This window comes from Camelina sativa, chromosome 15 (assembly GCF_030686135.1).
Source record: "Camelina sativa cultivar CO46 ecotype springtype chromosome 15, ASM3068613v1".
Taxonomy (NCBI): domain Eukaryota; kingdom Viridiplantae; phylum Streptophyta; class Magnoliopsida; order Brassicales; family Brassicaceae; genus Camelina; species Camelina sativa.
Window position 1 is genome coordinate 14,301,467 of NC_141894.1, and position 19,217 is coordinate 14,320,683.

The window sequence follows — 19,217 nt, forward strand, 5'->3', positions numbered from 1 at the left end:
AGCAACAACAGACATAAGCTGACCCATACATACAAAAAATATTCACATTGTTTATCATTGCCCATACTCCATATCCATTGGATCCTTTTTGTGGCACTACGATCATTCGTTTTCTATAGTGGAAAAACAGTCGACTATTCGTTATTATAATATAGTATATGTTCATTGTATATATATATATATATATATATATATATATATGATTGGATTTGATTGTTGACACAACGTAATGACGACGAATCAAACGTTTTATAGTTAATATTTTACATTTCCAAATATACAATTTACAAGAAAGGCTAAAGATAAGTTGTGCTAATTAATCCAACTTTGTGATCTTGTAAGCATTATTGGGATTTGAGGGAAGTCGGTAACACCAAAACTTACTTTGCTTTTTTAGTTTTCTTGTCTTTTCCTTGAATTTGGTTTTGCTTGGTGGCTCTACATCGATCGTCATACATACATATATTTGGCAATTATCTAAAGACAACAAAAACAGTAAAGAAACTTTGGCAGCCATCCCCGATTATTAAATTCAACTTTTTTATACAAAATTAACAAGTCATAAAATAAAACTTTTTAAAGGAGTAGATATATCCACTTTTGTCGACAGGAGAAAAAGAAAAGAGAAAGTATTTATTGGTTTATGCTTGGTTTGCACCCATGATTTGGCTGTCTACCAAACCGGTTTAGTAGATCAGTAAAATCAGTAAACCGGTTTACTCTTCTTGCTCCTATGTACATATTTTTGACATCTAAAATGATACTTATATTTTTATGTAGATCAATCATAAGCTCTAATCTCCAATTTTAATACTTTTAAGCAAGAAGATAAACATGTTACACTTGTTTCTCTTTAGTGAATCATATAGTAGACTAGAGTAGGAGGGAAAGTAAAACACTAAAATATTATTATTTGTTTGTTATCTGTCTCGTTTATTTTCACTTTCCCGTGACAAAATAAAATAAAAAAAAGGGTATTATTAAACTTTGTTTTAAAAAATAAAATAAAAATAAATGTAAAGTAAAGAAGAGAGAAGAAGAAGATTGAGATAATAATAACATGTGTCTCTGTTTCTCTCTTCCGTCTCCTCTACTCACTTGAGTCGGTCATCAAAACCCATTTCTTCCTTCCTTCCTCCCCCAACTCTTTATTTTTTTTTTATTTTTTTTTTTTTAAGATTACCCAGAAAACAAAACAAAAAAAAAAGCTCAAAACTTTAAAAAATTCTTGAGCTTTGATATCTTTTAAAAACTCAAAACTTTTAAAAAAAATTTAGATTAATACTTGGGAGAAAGTCTTGAACTTTCACTAAGAAATCTTGATTTGGGGGTTTATATAATTTCCGGGTTTACTTCGTTTTGTATTGATGAGAATTTGTAATCATTCACTACTAGTAGTATAGAGTAGTATTATCGGAAACCGAAACGATGGATCATGTCATCGGTGGTAAGTTCAAGTTAGGTAGGAAGATTGGTAGTGGGTCATTCGGGGAACTTTATATTGGTATGTATCATTCCTTCATCACTTTGATTGCTTTTTTTTTTTTTTTGTTCTTTGGTTGTTGTTTAGAGTAAATCTGATACTAATTTTGAGTTTTTTTTTGGTATTTGTGTGATTTCAAGGGATCAATGTTCAAACTGGAGAAGAAGTTGCTCTTAAGCTGGTATGTTACAGTTTCAATTTCTTAGTTTCCAGCAGTATTGAATCATGTTGTCATTATTCTTAATCTTCTTGATTCTTCTGTCTTTGTTCTCTCTATTGATCTGTTCTTATAAACATTTGTTTGTCTATAGGAACCTGTGAAGACTAAGCATCCTCAACTCCACTATGAATCAAAAGTATACATGCTTCTTCAAGGAGGGAGTGAGTTTTCATTTCCCTGGCTCATTTCACTTGATGTTATTTTTTTTAGTTTCTCCATTGGTCTGAAATCTTTGGTTTTTTTCTATTGAACCAGCGGGTGTTCCGCATATCAAATGGTTCGGCGTTGAGGGTAATTACAATTGTATGGCTATTGACCTTCTTGGTCCCAGTTTGGAGGATTTGTTCAATTATTGCAGTCGGAGTTTTTCTTTGAAAACTGTTCTGATGCTTGCTGATCAGTTAGTAAGTATGCCATTTTTGTTTTCATGATATCGAGGTAATGTTCCGGTTGAAGGATCATTGCTAAGTTTTAGCTCTTTTGAATATTGCTGCTAGATAAACAGAGTTGAGTACATGCACTCTCGAGGATTTCTTCACCGTGATATTAAACCGGATAACTTTTTGATGGGTCTCGGTCGCAAAGCAAACCAGGTAAAAAGGCTTTCCAGTTTTCGCTTTTAGTATGTCATACTGTTGTTCTTAGTGCGTGATGAATTTAGAATACAACCTCCTCAGGTGTACATTATTGATTTTGGGCTAGCTAAAAAGTTTAGAGATCTTCAGACACACAAGCATATTCCATACAGGTGAGGTTCACAAATGTTTCCTTCCCTCTCTTTTAGGATACATATGCTTATGCTTGTTGATTATAGTGTTTTTCTTCACTATAAAATTAGTTTAGGAGAAACAATGATGTTCTTATATGCATCCAACCAAAGAAGCTATCTTATTAAGTAGTTGATCTTTCTTTGAGCAATAGTCTATTTGCATTGGTGTTTGTTTGACATTTCATTATATTTTTGAGAAGATAACTATAGTAAGATTAATGTTAGACCTGAGGGACAATTTTGTATCCTTCCCAGGTTGATTCTGGTCTTATGTTTGGTTATTTTCTTCATGAACTCTTCTTCCATGCTTTGCTTCACAAGTGTTGATTGAACTTTTTTACAGGGAAAATAAGAATCTAACAGGAACTGCTCGGTATGCAAGTGTCAACACACACCTTGGGATTGGTGAGAAATGTTTCCATGTCACACCTTTGAATGGATTTCATTCCAAATTTGTGCATTAAACTACTCTTCTCCTTGTTTTGAAACATTTCTTATATCTTCTTGCAGAGCAAAGTAGACGAGATGATCTGGAGTCGCTTGGTTATGTGCTGATGTATTTTCTACGAGGAAGGTAAGAATTTTTTGGCTATGTATACTATCGATGGTGATCTTATAGAATAATCCTGAAACTTGGGATGACATGCATCTTCCTGTCTCAGTCTACCATGGCAAGGTCTAAAAGCTGGTACTAAGAAACAGAAATATGAGAAGATTAGTGAGAAGAAGATGCTTACTCCCGTAGAGGTATGTCATTGTCTATAATAGTAGTTTTGTGTTATGAAAAGACGCTGTTTAGCTTTTCTGGAAGTTTTCGATAAAGATAATTTTGCTGTTTACAGGTTCTTTGTAAGTCATTTCCATCCGAGTTCACATCATATTTCCATTACTGCCGATCATTGAGGTTTGAGGATAAACCAGATTATTCATATCTGAAAAGACTTTTCAGGGACCTTTTTATTCGGGAAGGTTAGAAACCTCTACTGTGTTTTATCTCCATCATAAAGTTCTATTGTCTGTAAGTGTAAGAAAGTATGGAGTGTTTACACCACTCGTGAATTACATCATTTGCTAATGCATGCAGGTTATCAGTTCGACTATGTGTTTGATTGGACAATCTTGAAATATCCTCAGAGTGGCTCTATTTCGAAACCAAGGGTTAGTGTTTCTTCGTCAACCTGTGCTGAACATATTTTTCGAAACCGTATACTACTTTGAAAATCTCATATATGTATTATATTGTGTCTCATTTGCATTAGCCAAATCCAAAACCAGCTCTAGACCCTCCAGGACCATCTGCAGAACGCAATGACAAGCCTACAGGTATAACTTGATTTTCAAACATGTTGACTGCTTGTGGAATCTGAGACTTGAGTGTTGAAAAACTTGGAACTTTCTCTGTGAGCCATGATAGTATATTTCCCTTGTTCAGAAGCTTGAAATAGAGATATTGCAGATACTTTGACATAGATTACGCTGAGATACTTGAAGATTGGATTCTGAAGTTGATTTCCTGTTTTTTTTTTTGGTTTAGGAGGGCAGGATCTGCGTGATAGATTCTCAGGTGCAGTTGAAGCATTCGCCAGACGAAATGTATCGAGTCAAGGGATTCGCCCTAAGCACATTTTTTCTGATGATGCTTCCAAAGAAGTGGTTAGTTTTCTTTTTTGATATCTTTCTTTGCATCTTCTATAGCTGTACCTCGTCTGCGAATTGTATTTCTGACTTAAAAAGTTTTATTCTGCCGAGTGTGTAGCATCATTCATGAGATTTGTTTACTTTATCATCCAGAGAGATTGATCTCATATTGATGTTTGTTACAATATGCAGCAAGTGTCTGAAAAAACCCGAAATGAGATTGCCACAAAGATGGCAGTGATGTCGAGCAGCCAACCTGGCTCATCAGGTGAGCTGAGTGAGAACCGCATAAATAAACTTTATTTAAGCGGGGCTCAAAAAATTCAACCGGGCCAAGAATCTAAGCCATCCACAAGGCTTGGGCGTGATGACGGCCTGATGAGAAGCTTCGATCTGCTTACCATTGGTTCTGGAAAGCGGAAATGAGTCTCACCATAAAAAAGATTGTGGAGTTTGGAAAAATCTGTAAGTGTGAAAGCAATAAAAACTCGACAGTCCATTTTCCCTTGGGAAGAAGAGGAGATAAAAGTAATCCGTCTCCCACTTTATGTGTATATGTAACTTGTAACACAAGTATTTTGTTTAATTTTAATTGAATTTGGTCAAATACTCAAATCTATTAATAGAAGTTAAAGTGTCTTCTAAAGTGTCTGAAGCTAACAAAATGGGATTGCCTATGAGAATGTTTGGTCTTGAAGCTCACATTTAAGTTGATTTGTGGGAGACAGAAGAGACCATTCAGTTTTGGAAATTGATGATGGGAACACTTTGGTTTGGAGAAATCGTGAAACAAGCCTCTTCGTTTCTTCAAGACAAGTACAATGTTGCTAGACTTGTTCTCACCGATGTTACCGAAGTTGAGCTGTGAGTAGACTTTACTAAAAATATAATTAGCTAACCATTATGATGACTAAATTGAACTCTTTAATTCTTAGGTTAGTAGAAGAGGTTACAAGTGATGATCCTACTTCACCAAACGTCAAAACGATGACGAAAATAGCTGAGGCATCGTTCCATACAGTGGACTATTGGAGAATCGTTGATGTTCTTCATATAGAAAGTATGATTTCTTTGAATTAATTTTGTTCTCTGTTGAGATTAATTATGACGATTAAGGATAATGAAGAATGATGATGAAGTATTTGTTAACAGAATAGGGAAAGAGGAAGGAGAGATGAAGAAGTGGAGAGAAGCATACACGGCAATGGTGTTGTTGGAGTATTTGTTAACGCATGGTCCTCTTCATTTGCCTCATGATTTTATTTATGACTTGGATCATTTTCGATTTTTTTCTACTTTCCAATACGTTGACGATAATGGGTAATTCATATTCCAAAATCTCTCCTAAAATAAAAAAAAATCAGGAACTGCTCTCCAAAATACATTTATTTTAGCTATTTGAAATCTCTGTTGCATGGAAACTTCGTCTTTTCGAATCAGAATTTCTTGAAATTATGAAGAAACAAGGATATATATTCCTAAAACTTTCAACTTGGAAACACGTTGAAAGATCCGATTACTTTTTCAAAACGCAACGAAATCTTAGCTTTCTTGTTTGGATACTTAAAATAAATAGAATACAAGGATATATAATGTTACATTTTCTTCACTTTTTTTAAAAAAAAAAAAACATAATTACATATGCATTTGAGCGTTTAATTAAATGACTCATTTACAAACATTTATTTGTTTTCTTATTTTCTTGTTATAGAATATCACGTTTCTAACGTTTTCTTTAATTTATGTTCGAATTTTAGGTTTGACTGGGGAGCTCAAGTTCAGAAAAAGGCACATCAAATTCAAACTCTTCTTTTAGGAAAAGAAGAATTAAGAGAAGCTCGTATTAAAGCCCTCAAAATTACCTCCCAAATCAATGGGTTCGGTCCTTTTCTCCATCTAACTCCTATTCCACACCAACTAAAAGGAAAAAATCCTATATCCGATCGTGCGGTTCATTAATCGAAAAGAAGCTCGCGGAGAATGATCGTGAAGAGACGCTCATCAGTGGAGTCTACACCAAACTCACCGGATTTAGCCCTCTAGAGAAATTTCACGGCGGTAGTACAAGTGCGGTAAAATTTCAAACATTGTCGAAGGTTAAAAGAGTTTCTAGTAAATATTACGACCGTCGCAGTTCTATTGGCTACTAAACAAAAACGGTTTGGTTTTTATTTAAAAATAATTTCGGATTTTGTATACAAAAAAAAAAAAAAAAAACGGTTTAGTCGAACCGGATTACAACACATGAAATGCTGCTTTTGCTAATCCTGTTTAAAGCTTCTTTAGCTAAACATTTTGCAGCTTCTTTAGGATCTTCTATGTGTCTGATTAGGTTAATCGCTTCTTGATTCTTCATCACCTGTAACCAAAATCAATCCGTTAAACGCGATTTCGTTAGGTGATTTAATCGGTATTAATTGATTGATCTTGATTCTTGATCTTACCTCCCAAATCCCATAGCTACCGATAATGATAAACTCCGTATCTAAATTAATCTTTTCTGTAACAACTACAATTTCTGAATTTCTTGGATCTGATTCATCTTCTCTTTCTCCTTGATTACAAACTAAAGTTGCAATAATAAGAATAGATTAAGATCTCATTTTTATTTCTTCGCACACAAGTAATCTACTAATCTATACAATAAAAGCAAAAACCCAGTCTGAACCCAAATAAACCAACCGGTTTGAAAAGACAAACCTGGAAACATAAGTTGTGGCCAATGTTTTATTAAGGATCTCCGGTTCTTATCTCTGATTTGATAAGCCTCGCCGTCTCTACAAACCACCACTCTATGGCCGCCTATACTCGCCATAGCTAGCTTCTCTCCATTCACCACGGCCACCGAAGCAGCTGAACCACCAGTTCTCTCTTCCTCAGCGTATGCTCTTCTTATAGTCTCTTTACACTTTCTCATAATTCCTAGCTGGAAAAATATCCCAAAATACATTTTGCCTCACTTGTAAAAATAAAACGACGACACTAACCAAACCACAAGACTACCTATTATTATTGCCATGCATAATTTTAATTACCTCATTTGGGAGCTTATTAAAGAGATGGTTTTGCATATATTTGACCATCTCTTTCCCTGTTTCAGAATTTGAAACTCCAAATAACCAAACCTCAAGCTCTTCATTTTGCTGCTCTCTCTGTACAAAAACCGAATCATCATTCGATGAATGGTCGGTATAGCTTGACCGGTCAACGGTATAGTATCCGTGAGAAACTGGAGTTAACCATGATGGTTTCTTCTTCTTCCTTCTCCTTCCATCTCCAACTACAAGTCTATTAAACCGGAACGCCTGTTGGATACACCATTCTTAATTAAAGGTTACGAACTTTTTATAATTAAAAGATTCAATATATATTAAGAGGTTTTGAAGAGTACAAGAGGAAGGAAGAAAAATTATGACCTTGAACATGAAAGGGAGATCTAAGAAGGCCATCCTCGTTCATAGCTTCTTCTTATTTGCTATCTTATAAACTCTCAAATAGCTTTTGATAAAAACAAGAAAACTTTTTCGATATTCTCACAATTTAGTGTAAGAAGACTTTTTCAATTGCAAGATACACTTCCTTTAGTTATTTTTGCATACTATTAAATTACATTTATTACGTAACGGTAGAAAACTATTTAAAAAAATTATAATAAGCATTTAGAATGTTGTCGAGAAAACGCTTATTGTGAAAGCGTCGTCATATAGTAACGTACGCCTTTTTCTCTCATTCAATTTATACTACTTGTGTCTTCATGTAACCTTTGATTACGTTTACGTTTCATTAGAATACATAATATATATAAAATATACGTTTACGTAACTACCAACCTTAAAAGACAAGCATTCGAGATATTATGTAACTTATAAAGTCATTAATAAAATCATTAGAAAATAACAAGGCTATATATTTCCACTTTAAAAAATTTAAAGCTTTGGCATGTGCATTAGTATTAGTATGTATCTTCAATAAACGATCAATGAAAAGCTTTAGTCTATCAATTATCGTGTCAATCATATCTCATATATTTGGTTATTGCATAACGAAACATATTTGCATACCATAAAAAAAGAGAAGAATGAAACAAATGTTTGTTTTTAATTTCATGACGAACTTATGTCACATACAAACATATTATCTTGTTACTTTGTATGTTTTTATGAATATTCGGAGATTTTAATTATTTTTCGATTTGATAATCATCCTTTTTCTTGTTTCAAAAGAAAATGTCGTGAAAATGTTATGTATCATAGAACGCATAGAAGTTGTATGAGTTGGACCATAAGTGCTTTGAAGTCAACAAGACAAAAATATATATATTTTTATGAATAGGCATGAGCATGACATTTACATGAAAACTTTCTACAAAGTATACAAACCAAAATGCACAAATAAGAAAGAAAGAGAAAAAAAAAACGTTGCCTACATACAACTAGTAATAGATTAGCAAAAGAAAAAGAAAAACAATAACCAGAGTCAGAATAAGAAATCCCAAAAGATCTCCCCCCTCTCCCCAAGGCGACGAAGAAGGCGACGTTTCATAGAACCTAACCTCCCGTTGTATTCTTCGGCCGGCGTCGACTCCGGCGTCGGTCGTACTACTTCTTCTCTATGTTTTTCCTTTCCTTTGTACTTTATTTCGTGTATTTGTTTTTTTAGTTCACAACCGTTTTTAGGGGTGATCGGAAGGTGATTATGGCATGTCCCCTACGGTGGCCGCTCATATCTTCCCGTGATCCTATGACTTCAATTCTCAACGGTTTCTCTCTAAAAATTTTAACTACTTTATTTGTATTCCTCACGGTGTTTTTAAGGTTTCGAAGGCGGTTTACTTCGATTTGTGTATTCTTCTCCTGTCTTTCCAATGGATGCGAAAAGTTTCCCCGTACGTTGGTGTCGTCGAGAGAAAGGTTATTCCTCACCATTTGGGTGATGGTTGTTATGTTCTTCTGCGACAGTGTAAGGATTCCCAATGGAATCAACCACCGTTCGTTTGATATTCCCACACTAGGACCAACGATTCTGTGTGATGAGCAATTACAAGTGACTCCAAAGGCATATTGTGCTAACGAAGCCTTTTATGATGTGTTAACCACAACGTTCGATAAATCTCGATTTGAGTGGTGCATTGGTCGACAAATTTGGGATCCGGGAATACTAAGCATTCGAAGAAGAGAAGAATCGGTGCGGAGAATTGGAGACGCAAAACAATTATGGGTATTAGCTATAACCAAGAAAGATGTCATCTCCTTGAGATGTTTTGTTGGGAAGCGATGTAACGGATGGATCACTACCATTGATCGTTTTAAAGTTAAATGGATTTTCGTCAAAAGAACGATAGCCAAACGAGACGATCATAGCGGATTGAAGAAGAAGACGAAGAAGGAAGATAATAGATTTGATAATCTATTAGCGTGTAAGACTTACAAAAGAAAGCGGCGGTTTCTTCACTTGTTCAGTTGGATTTTCTTCATCTTAAGTTTAATCATGTTTTGGTTGTATCTGTATGCTTTACAAACAAATATGTAATCTCTGATTCAATTAATAAAGTCAAGTAAGATGTTAAAAAAAAAAAAAGAAAGAAAGAGAAAAAAAAGAAGACATCGATGGTGCCATTGGAGATGTAGAAAAAGAGAGGAAAGGGAGGAGGAGTAGTTGTTTGTATTCTTATTTGTTGAAGGAAGACACATCAAACAAAATACAGAATACAAATTTGTAGAGCAAAAACATGTAACACAATAAGAACATGAAGAACTCCTCCTCCTCCTCCTTCTTTTTCACTATTTTCAACAAAAACATATATAAAAAAAAAACAAAAAGTGTGATACAATTCAGTAGGAGGGAGATGTGTGTTGATTTGAGAAAACGAAAAAAAAAAAAAAAAAAAACTGAATGGTGCAAGTTACCGATGGTAGAGCTACAATGTATAGTTATGGGTCAAAATGTAAAGAATAAAATTATAGGGGTCAATTTAAGTTTTTAAAGCCAAAATAAACTAAATTCAACATATCTATGGGTGTTAATATGGCTCTCATACCGGTCCGAACCAAAAATTAGATTAAACCAAACCAATCCAAATGATATTAGTAAGAGTAACACCAATCCGGTTAACCCAATAATATCCAAATTTTGTTTGGTTGGTTATATACCTGAAAATCAACAATTTCTCATTTCTATTGGGCTCTAAATTTAAAATCAAGCTCGAATTAAACCAATGAACCATTCGGTTCAGTACTAAACCAAAACATTCTCTCGAAAACCTGAAAATAAAGAAAAGTGTCCGGTTCCACAGAGCTTCTTCTTCTACCTTCCGTCTCCTCTCTCTTAAACCTCCAAGGAAGGGTTTTTTGAGGAAAGCTTCTCGAGAAAATGGCCACTGGTCGTTTACTTTCACCCAAATTAACTCCACATTTGAACAGCAGAGGTGATGAAAACATAAACCCTTTCTTTGAATCGTCTTGATTTTTTCATTCATAAAGCAAATGATTCGATATTGACGATTCTGGAAATTTTTTTTGATTTTTGTTTATAGGTTTGATACCTTTGACGAGAAGGTGGTTATCTTCTTCTCTCGAGGATGGTCGTAAATATGATAGATTTCCAGATTCTGAAGCTTCCACGAACAAGTGAGTATATATATATATACTTAGATGGGTTCTCAATATTGTTTGAAGAAGAGGAAAATTTAGAATCTTTTTTGTCATCAGAAGAAACTGAGTTATGGGTTTAGATTAATGTTTACTAGTAGTAACGAGTAATGAAGCTATATACTTAGAAACCAATTTTGGAAATGAAGCTAATCATGCCTTTGTGTCTTTGAACTGTGAGTGGCTTTACCATTCTAGGCTCTTTTGTATTGGAGCTAGCAACTTAATGTTTCATACATTAACTAATTGATTCAGTTTTCATGTTAATTTGGGTGATAGCTCTGTTTTATTTATTTATTTATTTGTGATGTGTAGAGATATTGGCCAAAGGGGAATGCGTTGGTACTCTTTCGGAGGTTTACTGACTAATCTTAAGCAAAAGATTTTGGGAAACGTGATTTCAATGGACAAAACTTCAGGTGAAGACTCGCTAAAATCATCCATGGTTTCCTCATCTGATGTGACTGCAACTAAAGTGGTCACCTTGCAGAACGTTGCAGAAAACAGAAACTGTATCACTCCGAATATAAAAGAAGAATCTTCAGTCTCTCAAATGGCATCTCAAGATGCATCTCAAAGTGTTGCTGCAGAAAACAAAACATGTATCGCTTCAAGAATAAATGATAAGTCTTCGGTCTCTGAAATGAGATCTCAAGATGCATCTCAGAGTGTTGCTGCAGAATGTATCGCTTCAAGAATAAATGAAGAGTCTTTAGTCTCTAAAATGGGATCTCAATATGTATCTCAAAGTGTTGCAGTAATTGAGACTTCTGGGAAGAGAGAAAGCTTATCTGTAAATAAAGAGAGTTTAGATAGTATTGGTAGAGTAGATGGCTTGGAGTTTGCGCAGGAGAAGGTGTTGAGCGGAATACAACCTGAAAGAGTGGTTCCTTCCGAGAAACTAAGTTCCAAAGATGTCGCTTCAGGTTTCTTGACTAAACAAGTATCAGAAAGTCTGACATCATCTGGGGAAAATATGGGGAACCTGCAGCCTGAGAAAGGGAAGTCTGATCAAGCGAAACCACCTCGGGATAGTCTCTCGAACTTGTTTGTAAACTCGGATCCATATAAAGAGGTGAAGCTTCCTATGAGATTTGAGGCTTTGAGTAACAGTAATATCAGTCTGTCTACAAGAGAATCCTCTAGTGATGCGGGCGAACAACACTGTCTATTTGGTAAAATGCTGTCTGATCCTGTCCAGAAAAATAAAAGTATCTTCAAGGAAAATGATGAGGACATATTGTCGGATGCTCCTCAAGCTCCAGGCTCTTTGGTATCAATTCTATCAAGGGGTGGAGACCTGGCTGTTACTAGAGAAAGGAAAAGTAGATTTTCGTTTGAAAGCCCTAGAAAAACCACTGCACCTCTGGCAGTGAGTAGCATGGATAAGTTGATGGACTCTCTTAAACTTCCGGCTGACAATGTCACGGGCGCAGATGCCAACTCGTTGCATTCGAATGGTAGAGAAGAAATAAGCGTATGCAAAGCCAATCCTGCAATGCAAAAAAGTTGTGCAGTACAGGAAGATGAAGTCAAAGGGGAAACTTTAGTAGTGGAAAACCAATCATTGTGCAGTCAGGCCACCTTGGCTGCTACCACCACGAATCCGAAGGTAGCAGAAAAGAGTTTGTTCGCATTATCTGCTGGAAAACACTCTCCTAACAAAGTACTGCTAAGGTTTTTGAAAAAATCATTTAACAAGAACGACATTGTTGAAGTGTTTTCTAAGTTTGGAGCCATTTTGGATGTACAAGAAATTCCCTCTTTTGGAGGGTGCATTTATAAAGATGCTCTCTTAACTTTTGAGGTTAGTTTTTTTTTTTTTCCCGCATTCTCTATCTGGAGAAACGTGTCACACTGTCTTCTTGTGTAAACTTCTTCTTAAAAAGTGTTTTTCTGCTGACCTGCTCTTTGCTTCCATATTTGTAGACTAACTCTGCAGTCAAGGAGGCTCTCAAGAAAGGTAGTGTGGCGGTGAAAAGTAACAGTGCAGTTGTTGAGGCAACTTGTCAGGAAGACAAGGTAGAAACGATATGTATTCCGGATCTCATTGGCGATCCAGATGTGCCTATTGCATTGGTAAAGGAACCAGCCCGAACAGTTAAGATTCATCCGCTGACGCCTGATTTTAGTTCCAATCAGATCAAACAAGCGCTAAGGTTCTGTAGGAGCAACATATCAAAGTTTATCTTGGGTTCATCGAGAACATCTGCTTTCGTGGAGTTTGAGGTGTGGTTTTATTGTAGCTTTTCTTGTTTACATTCAGAATCAGATGCCAGATCCACCGTAGATAAATCTTCTACTTGTGTTGCAGACGGAAGACGGCAAAGAGAGAGCACTTGCAGAGCATTCAATTAGCATATGCAACACACAATTGTTTATCTCCAGGATTGATATACCGAGGACAACCGTGGCAAGGATTTCAAACTTGTCGGAATCAGCAGGGAGAAATGTACGAGCATTGTGTTCTCCTTATGGACAGATCAAACAGGTGTATATGAAAGGATACGACATTGCAGATGTGCATTTCGATATCTCTGACTGGCCAAACATGCTCACCATTCTCAACAGGTAGAACCAGAAACCAAACATCCGTTTTCTGAACATAACAAACAAAAGTCTTGACCCTTTTTTTTGTGTTCTATAAAACAGCTTGAATGGTATGGAGATAGATGGTAACAAGTTGGTGGTTCGAGCTGCAGCAACAGTAATACCTCCTGAAATTTTGAGGGTTTTGTGGAATGATCCTCAAGAAAAGAGATATGTGAAAAGTGTAATTAGGAATCTGGTGAGAGAGATTGAGCAGCCTATAGATGCAACTAGTTGCCACACACTTATGGCAGATTTACTACTTTAGCTTCATGTAATCTTAAGTAACTCTTCAAGATTAGAGCCTAGCTAGAGCCATTATTTTGGTAAAACGAATTAAAGGAGGGAATCAAATATGCAGATCTCAAATTCAAAATTAGATTGGTATTTGAAGTTTTTTTACGTATTTGGTATGCTCAATATGTGTTGGAAACTAGTTAGTTGGAATTTTTTTTTAATGTCTTATCCTACTATATTAATTGAGAAGTATAAAAATAAATCTAACCTTTAAAGTGTAAAAAATTACATCAAAATGCCATTATAAATAGTTAATAAAATGATATAATCATTAAGGGTAAAAAGGATAATTAGCTATCTGACTAAACAGATTAATGTTACATGGGTATTCAAGAAAAAACGTTGAAAAAAAAATCACTTCCGTTAAACAAGTTAGATTTGTAACAGTATCCTATATATGTACCGAATATTTATCTCCTTAACAGAAAATCAAACAAATTATAATGTCACAGCTTCCTAAAAAAAAAAAAAAAATGTCACAGCTAAAGAGAGTAAAAAAATATCACAGTGATCCCCTTATCGTATCATATATATATTTACCAAATGTTTATTCCGTCACCAAAAAATAATATCTTCAATATTTTTCGAATAATTTCTTTACCAAAAATAAGATTATACTAATATAATATATTTTTACATATTAGTTACATTTTTTTACGTATTTCAGAACCATAGTAAGGATTGAATGATATAAACAAATATTAAACAATTTTAGTCATCATTACATACTAATATACTAATGTTTTATTGACAAATGTTTTCCATTAAAATATCTTTTTTGACAATCACGATTACTAACTATATACAAATATGTCATTAATATAATGGTAGTTTTAAAGCTACCCAAATACAACAACAAAAATTTAATTTAAAATAATATTATCTAAATTCTGTAAAAAACATTTATAACATATAAAATAATTATATAAGCAAAATGATTTATAATCATAAACTACTAAAAATAATATAATAACAAAATATATTATTACAAATTTACATTAAATAAAAAGTTCAGCCCACGGTTTACCGTGGGTCCGTATCTAGTATTAAATTAAAAGTACATTAATTTTAAATGAGTTCATAGATATTATCCAAATTGGATACAGAAAAAAAATAAAAAAAAATCACCACCTATAAGGTTTTTAAAAAAATTATTTATTTGGTTATACCGACCATTTGGACCAAAACTATTATATTTTTCTCAATTGGCTTCAAAATACAACTATTTTGTTAATTTAAGTGAAAAATGGATGAGATGATTAAGTACAGAAAAGAACACAGCTACTACATATAATATGTAGTTTGTTACATGATTTGTCATTACTCATTAGATATTTATTTTATCTAGTTAAGTATATATGTCTAAACGAGAGGATCTCATATCAAAATGGGTAAGAAACATGTTGTCATTTGTTGTAACGCTCCGACCGTTACTTTTTAGTGGACTCCATGTCCATTCCCAGTCTATGGGCCCATTTTTTTAATGGATTTCACGTCTTTTCATTAGGCCCATGAGCCCATCTATATCGGACGGTCGGTTAGCTACGTCTGGGAGGTTTTAAAAACTTGTTACCGTCCCTACAAATCATCACATGATATTTCTCTGTATTTTTCCTCACTCGCACAGTTCCGACAGTTACTTCCTGGAAGGTCACCCATTCTGAGACTACTCCAGCTCAAGCACACTTAACTCTGAAGTTTTCTCAGGATCCTTGACCAAAAAAATAAGTACACTTTGGTGACATAAGTGGTCAAATCAATTCTTTTAAACATTTCCGCAAGTCTCTGAAACCAATGTGTCACAAATTCACTATATCATTTGCACGTTTGTAATAGGTTACAGAATTTGCATGATATTAAAATGAAATTGATCAGTGAAATCATAATATTGGCGGGTTACCGTATACTGGTGTAAAAATCACAATTAGAGAGAATGTTGAACATGTGTAGGCCTTAATAATTATACATGAATTGGATAATATATCAATATCCACTAAAAAGTTAAGAATAATACTCCCTCTGTATAATAATAGATGATTTTTTAAGATTTTTTCTTGTATTACAAAGATTGATTTTCATCAATTAATGCAAAAAAGTTATAAATTTCAAGAATCATTAAATGAAAATATTAAAATTTTGGTGAATTACTATTGGTTAATAGTTATAAGAAATGTTATTATAAATAAATAATGCATTTATATTTAAACATTAAATATTTTTTCTTAATTTATGTGAAAATTTAAAAACATCATCTTTTGTGATATAGAGGGAGTAATTCAAAATTGGGCGATGTATTATATTGGAATCCAACTTCGGAAAATCCATATATGACTTAAATTTCTTATAGGATTCCGAACATTTTCCTCACTATTATTTTTGCATATGCATTATATTGTTAGTTTACGTTGGACTAATCCAGAAGATAGTTAAAAACGTAAAATATTTTTTTATATATGGCTTTTTTTTTTGACAACAAAAGAATCTTTTTATATATGGTTCTTGTCTCTTGCTCATCAAAAATAAATTGGTAACAGTCAAATTACAAAAAAATGTATAGACACATCATCACAAGTAAGTATTAGTTTACTGTTTCAAAGAGACGGGAGCACCAATCTTGCTCTCAACTTTACGGAGAAAATCGTTCCATGTTTGTTTGCTTTTCAGAATAGTTTTAGATGCAATATCTTTCTACTCATATGTGGAGAGTATAACCTTAAATCTTTGGCAATCTTCAATATATCACAACAACATTCATCAGTTATTGGGGTCGAAGTCGTCTTATTTATTATGTACTTGAAAGGGAATTTAGTCAAGACTACCACATTTTGCTAAAAACTTTTCTATTCTACCATATTATAAAATATTTTTCTTATTCTACCATAAAACAGCTTTTGGATATATTAAAAATTACAAACTTACCCTTCTATTAAAGAAGTAAGAAAGAGACTAAAACTTGTTGAGTTCAAGGTACACACCCACGTGCAATCATATGCCTTTATGTTCTTTTTTTAAATATAATATTATATAAAAAAGAATTATTGTGTAGAGAAGTGTCGGTGTGTTGTGATGGGATGTCATCTGTTATAATATTCAAATTGGTAGACAAAATTGAATTGGTAGACAATATTCGAAAAGTCGATGACAACTTGTTCACCAGTTTTATGAGTCTAGTCTAAATAGTCCATCAACTAAAAACATTTATAATCTAGAAATGATTTTAATTATAAGACAACATTTTAACATGTATTGTTGTATATTGTTGTCCACGCGTCATTTGTTCTTTGTTGGCCATGATAGACTATGATATGTTGTCCATTGTTAAGACTTAAGGTTTGGACTTAAGGTTTGAGTTCTTTGTTAACACTATCGATCTTCATACGGACCACATAAACTTTGTTTCCTCAAGATCAGTAGACAATTTGCTTTAGTTAATGACTTACAAGTAGTTTATCAAAAGGTTGTTGAGAATAGATGTAGACAATTAGGCATTTGTTAAAGTTTGTAGACAAGTTACTATTATCCTTAACATAAGTTGTCCACATTTGAGGCATGAAGTCAACGTGTCTATTGATGGGGTGTATAGTGTCTACAAGTTATTTTGTTCGGTAGACAAGTTAAGTATGTGGACAAGTTGCATTTCAAGACTTGTAGACAAGGTCAATTTGTTAAATGTCAGTAGACAAGTTTCTCTTGTTGTAAACATGGACAAGAGTATGTGTCCAATTTTTTATACTTATTGTCTATAGACCAGAAACTAGTATCCTTTCGGATTTTTGTGAACATATTTAAGTATGGACAACATTATTATAACTTAGTAGACAAAGATAAAAAGTTCATTGAGAAAAATAATTAAATTATGTCCAACGTAAAAATACCTAAGCTTCTGTAACTTAACTATGGCTATTGAAACTAAAGGAGTAGAGGAACATAAATAGATTGGATAGGAAATTTAGTTTTGTTTTGACCTTTTTTTGGAATAAAGCTGGACAAAAAAACAAGAGATGAGATGTTATTAAATTGTCTCCACATTTCACTACTGATTTTTATCCAAATTCTCAATTCAAGGCAGCCAAAATTTTAACGAGATTCGATGGAGGATGTGGGGACAAACAAAATAATAAAAAAGGAAGCTGTCTCATTTAAAATAAAAAAATAAAAAAATGCATCAAATATCAGAAGGTTATTCATGTCTTTCTCTTTTGGCATGTGGTATTGTGTGAAAGAAGTTATTAAATGTGGTAGAAGCCACAAGAAAGGTTTTTGAATGTAGTAGATTTGTTAGAAAACTCTACTTGAAATCTCATTTTCGCATTTTGAATTTGATTTTTCTGCGCAAGCCTGAAGAAAATCGAGTTGTTTGTGCGAATAATGGTTAACAAAAAAACTCCTTGTCATATTTCATTGCGGGTGAATCAGCTTCTTCGAATGGAGCTTCTATTGGGAGATTCGACGTAAATTTCAAAATTTGAAGCTGGAGATAAGACCACATCTTTTGGCACCTCTTCTGAGTATTACAATCGATATGAGCATTACCATGACAAAAGACTTCGCCATTTTTTTTGCTTTTGGTTTTGGATAAGATTTTCGTTGTTGTAATCAAGTTTTGAATGTAAGATTGGTGACAAGAAACAAAAGATGTTTATATTGTAATCGGTAAAAGTAATTAATTGATAACTAGGTACTAACCCGCGGAAAACCGCAGGCTGAACTTTTTTTGATGAAAATATGTAATAATTTTTTTTGTTTTTTTTTTTGAACAACTAATAATTTATTTTGTTATTATGTTATTTATAATGGTTTGTGATTAAAAAATTCAGTTTGCTTATATTAAAATTTTTGTATTTTAAAAATGTTTATTGAAACCTGTCAATAAAACATTTGCATGTAATGAATAAAATTGTTTAAACCTTTGTCAATTAAAAGCAATTTTTGCTATAGTTGTGAAGTAAGTAAAAAAGATATAATTAACATGTAAAAAGAGCAACTAAATATAGCTAGTGAAGGTTCTGAAAAACCTCTTTGAATAAGAACTTTCAAGCATTGAATATATTTAAATTTCAACTTAATTTTATTTTCCTAAAGAACGATGTGACTAAAAGAAAAACATAACTTTAAAAAATAGATAAGATATTATATCTATATCTTTTACTTTTTTATTTATTAATATTTAAAATTTAATCCGTTAAACGGAACTGTTATATATTTTATTCGAGCAGATTTTTAATAAAAATTTAACCATGTTGATGTTTTTTGATAAAATTTGTGGTTATATAGATTTTATTCGATTAGATTTTTAGAATCTTAGCTGTTAATTTTTTTTAAGTACGAATTAGTTCTGATTCCAATAGATTTTTTTTTCTTTTCTACAATTTATTTTATTTTATGTGTCTCCAATTTTTCTTTTTAATTAGTTATATTTATTTAATTAATTAATGATTTTAAATTAATTTTTTCTAATGGTAATTGAATGTAATTTTTTACACATTTTAAGGTTAATTTCATATTTGTACTTCCCAATTAATATAGTATGATTATATTTATTCATTAAGTGTTCTATGGTACAGACTTCATAAA

At 33.1% G+C, this 19,217-nt stretch overlaps 3 protein-coding genes and 2 pseudogenes across 6 annotated transcripts; 3 read left to right on the forward strand and 2 right to left on the reverse strand.

Annotated features, from left to right (window-relative positions):
* The first annotated feature begins 1,006 nt into the window (after positions 1 to 1,006).
* On the forward strand, positions 1,007 to 4,717 carry LOC104746833 (casein kinase 1-like protein 10). Its single transcript, XM_010468367.3, has 14 exons — positions 1,007 to 1,504; positions 1,624 to 1,664; positions 1,795 to 1,864; positions 1,959 to 2,107; positions 2,201 to 2,296; positions 2,381 to 2,451; positions 2,816 to 2,877; positions 2,983 to 3,046; positions 3,135 to 3,219; positions 3,315 to 3,441; positions 3,557 to 3,630; positions 3,732 to 3,795; positions 4,007 to 4,125; positions 4,303 to 4,717. The coding sequence occupies exons 1-14, from the start codon at positions 1,429 to 1,431 to the stop codon at positions 4,534 to 4,536; spliced, it is 1,332 nt and encodes a 443-aa protein (XP_010466669.2). The 5' UTR covers positions 1,007 to 1,428; the 3' UTR covers positions 4,537 to 4,717.
* Positions 4,718 to 4,844: 127 nt separating this feature from the next.
* On the forward strand, positions 4,845 to 6,260 carry LOC104746832 (uncharacterized; annotated as a pseudogene). The gene is made up of 4 exons (XR_015581460.1): positions 4,845 to 4,974; positions 5,046 to 5,170; positions 5,250 to 5,430; positions 5,868 to 6,260. The product of XR_015581460.1 is annotated as an uncharacterized LOC104746832 (transcript).
* LOC104746831 (putative protein phosphatase 2C-like protein 44) lies at positions 6,258 to 7,782 on the reverse strand. Of its 2 annotated transcripts, XM_010468365.3 has the most exons (5): positions 7,527 to 7,782; positions 7,146 to 7,415; positions 6,811 to 7,036; positions 6,555 to 6,676; positions 6,258 to 6,469 (listed from the first exon to the last, which is right to left on the reverse strand). In XM_010468365.3, the coding sequence occupies exons 1-5, from the start codon at positions 7,557 to 7,559 to the stop codon at positions 6,332 to 6,334; spliced, it is 789 nt and encodes a 262-aa protein (XP_010466667.2). In that variant the 5' UTR covers positions 7,560 to 7,782; the 3' UTR covers positions 6,258 to 6,331. The 2 variants fall into 2 exon arrangements, with proteins under 2 accessions (XP_010466667.2, XP_087342959.1); XM_087486833.1 differs by lacking the exon at positions 6,555 to 6,676 and having other exon boundaries at positions 7,527 to 7,681.
* A 2,596-nt stretch (positions 7,783 to 10,378) lies between these two features.
* LOC104746834 (uncharacterized) lies at positions 10,379 to 13,722 on the forward strand. 2 transcript variants are annotated; one of them, XM_087486910.1, is made up of 7 exons: positions 10,393 to 10,534; positions 10,643 to 10,736; positions 11,073 to 11,176; positions 11,248 to 12,564; positions 12,687 to 12,986; positions 13,072 to 13,328; positions 13,410 to 13,722. In XM_087486910.1, exons 4-7 carry the CDS (start codon positions 11,311 to 11,313, stop codon positions 13,612 to 13,614), a joined length of 2,016 nt encoding a protein of 671 aa, XP_087343036.1. In that variant the 5' UTR covers positions 10,393 to 10,534; positions 10,643 to 10,736; positions 11,073 to 11,176; positions 11,248 to 11,310; the 3' UTR covers positions 13,615 to 13,722. The 2 variants fall into 2 exon arrangements, with proteins under 2 accessions (XP_010466670.2, XP_087343036.1); XM_010468368.2 differs by having other exon boundaries at positions 10,379 to 10,534; positions 11,073 to 12,564.
* Positions 13,723 to 16,226: 2,504 nt separating this feature from the next.
* Positions 16,227 to 18,215, reverse strand: LOC147926631 (protein DOWN-REGULATED IN DIF1 11-like; annotated as a pseudogene).
* Between the last annotated feature and the right edge of the window lie 1,002 nt (positions 18,216 to 19,217).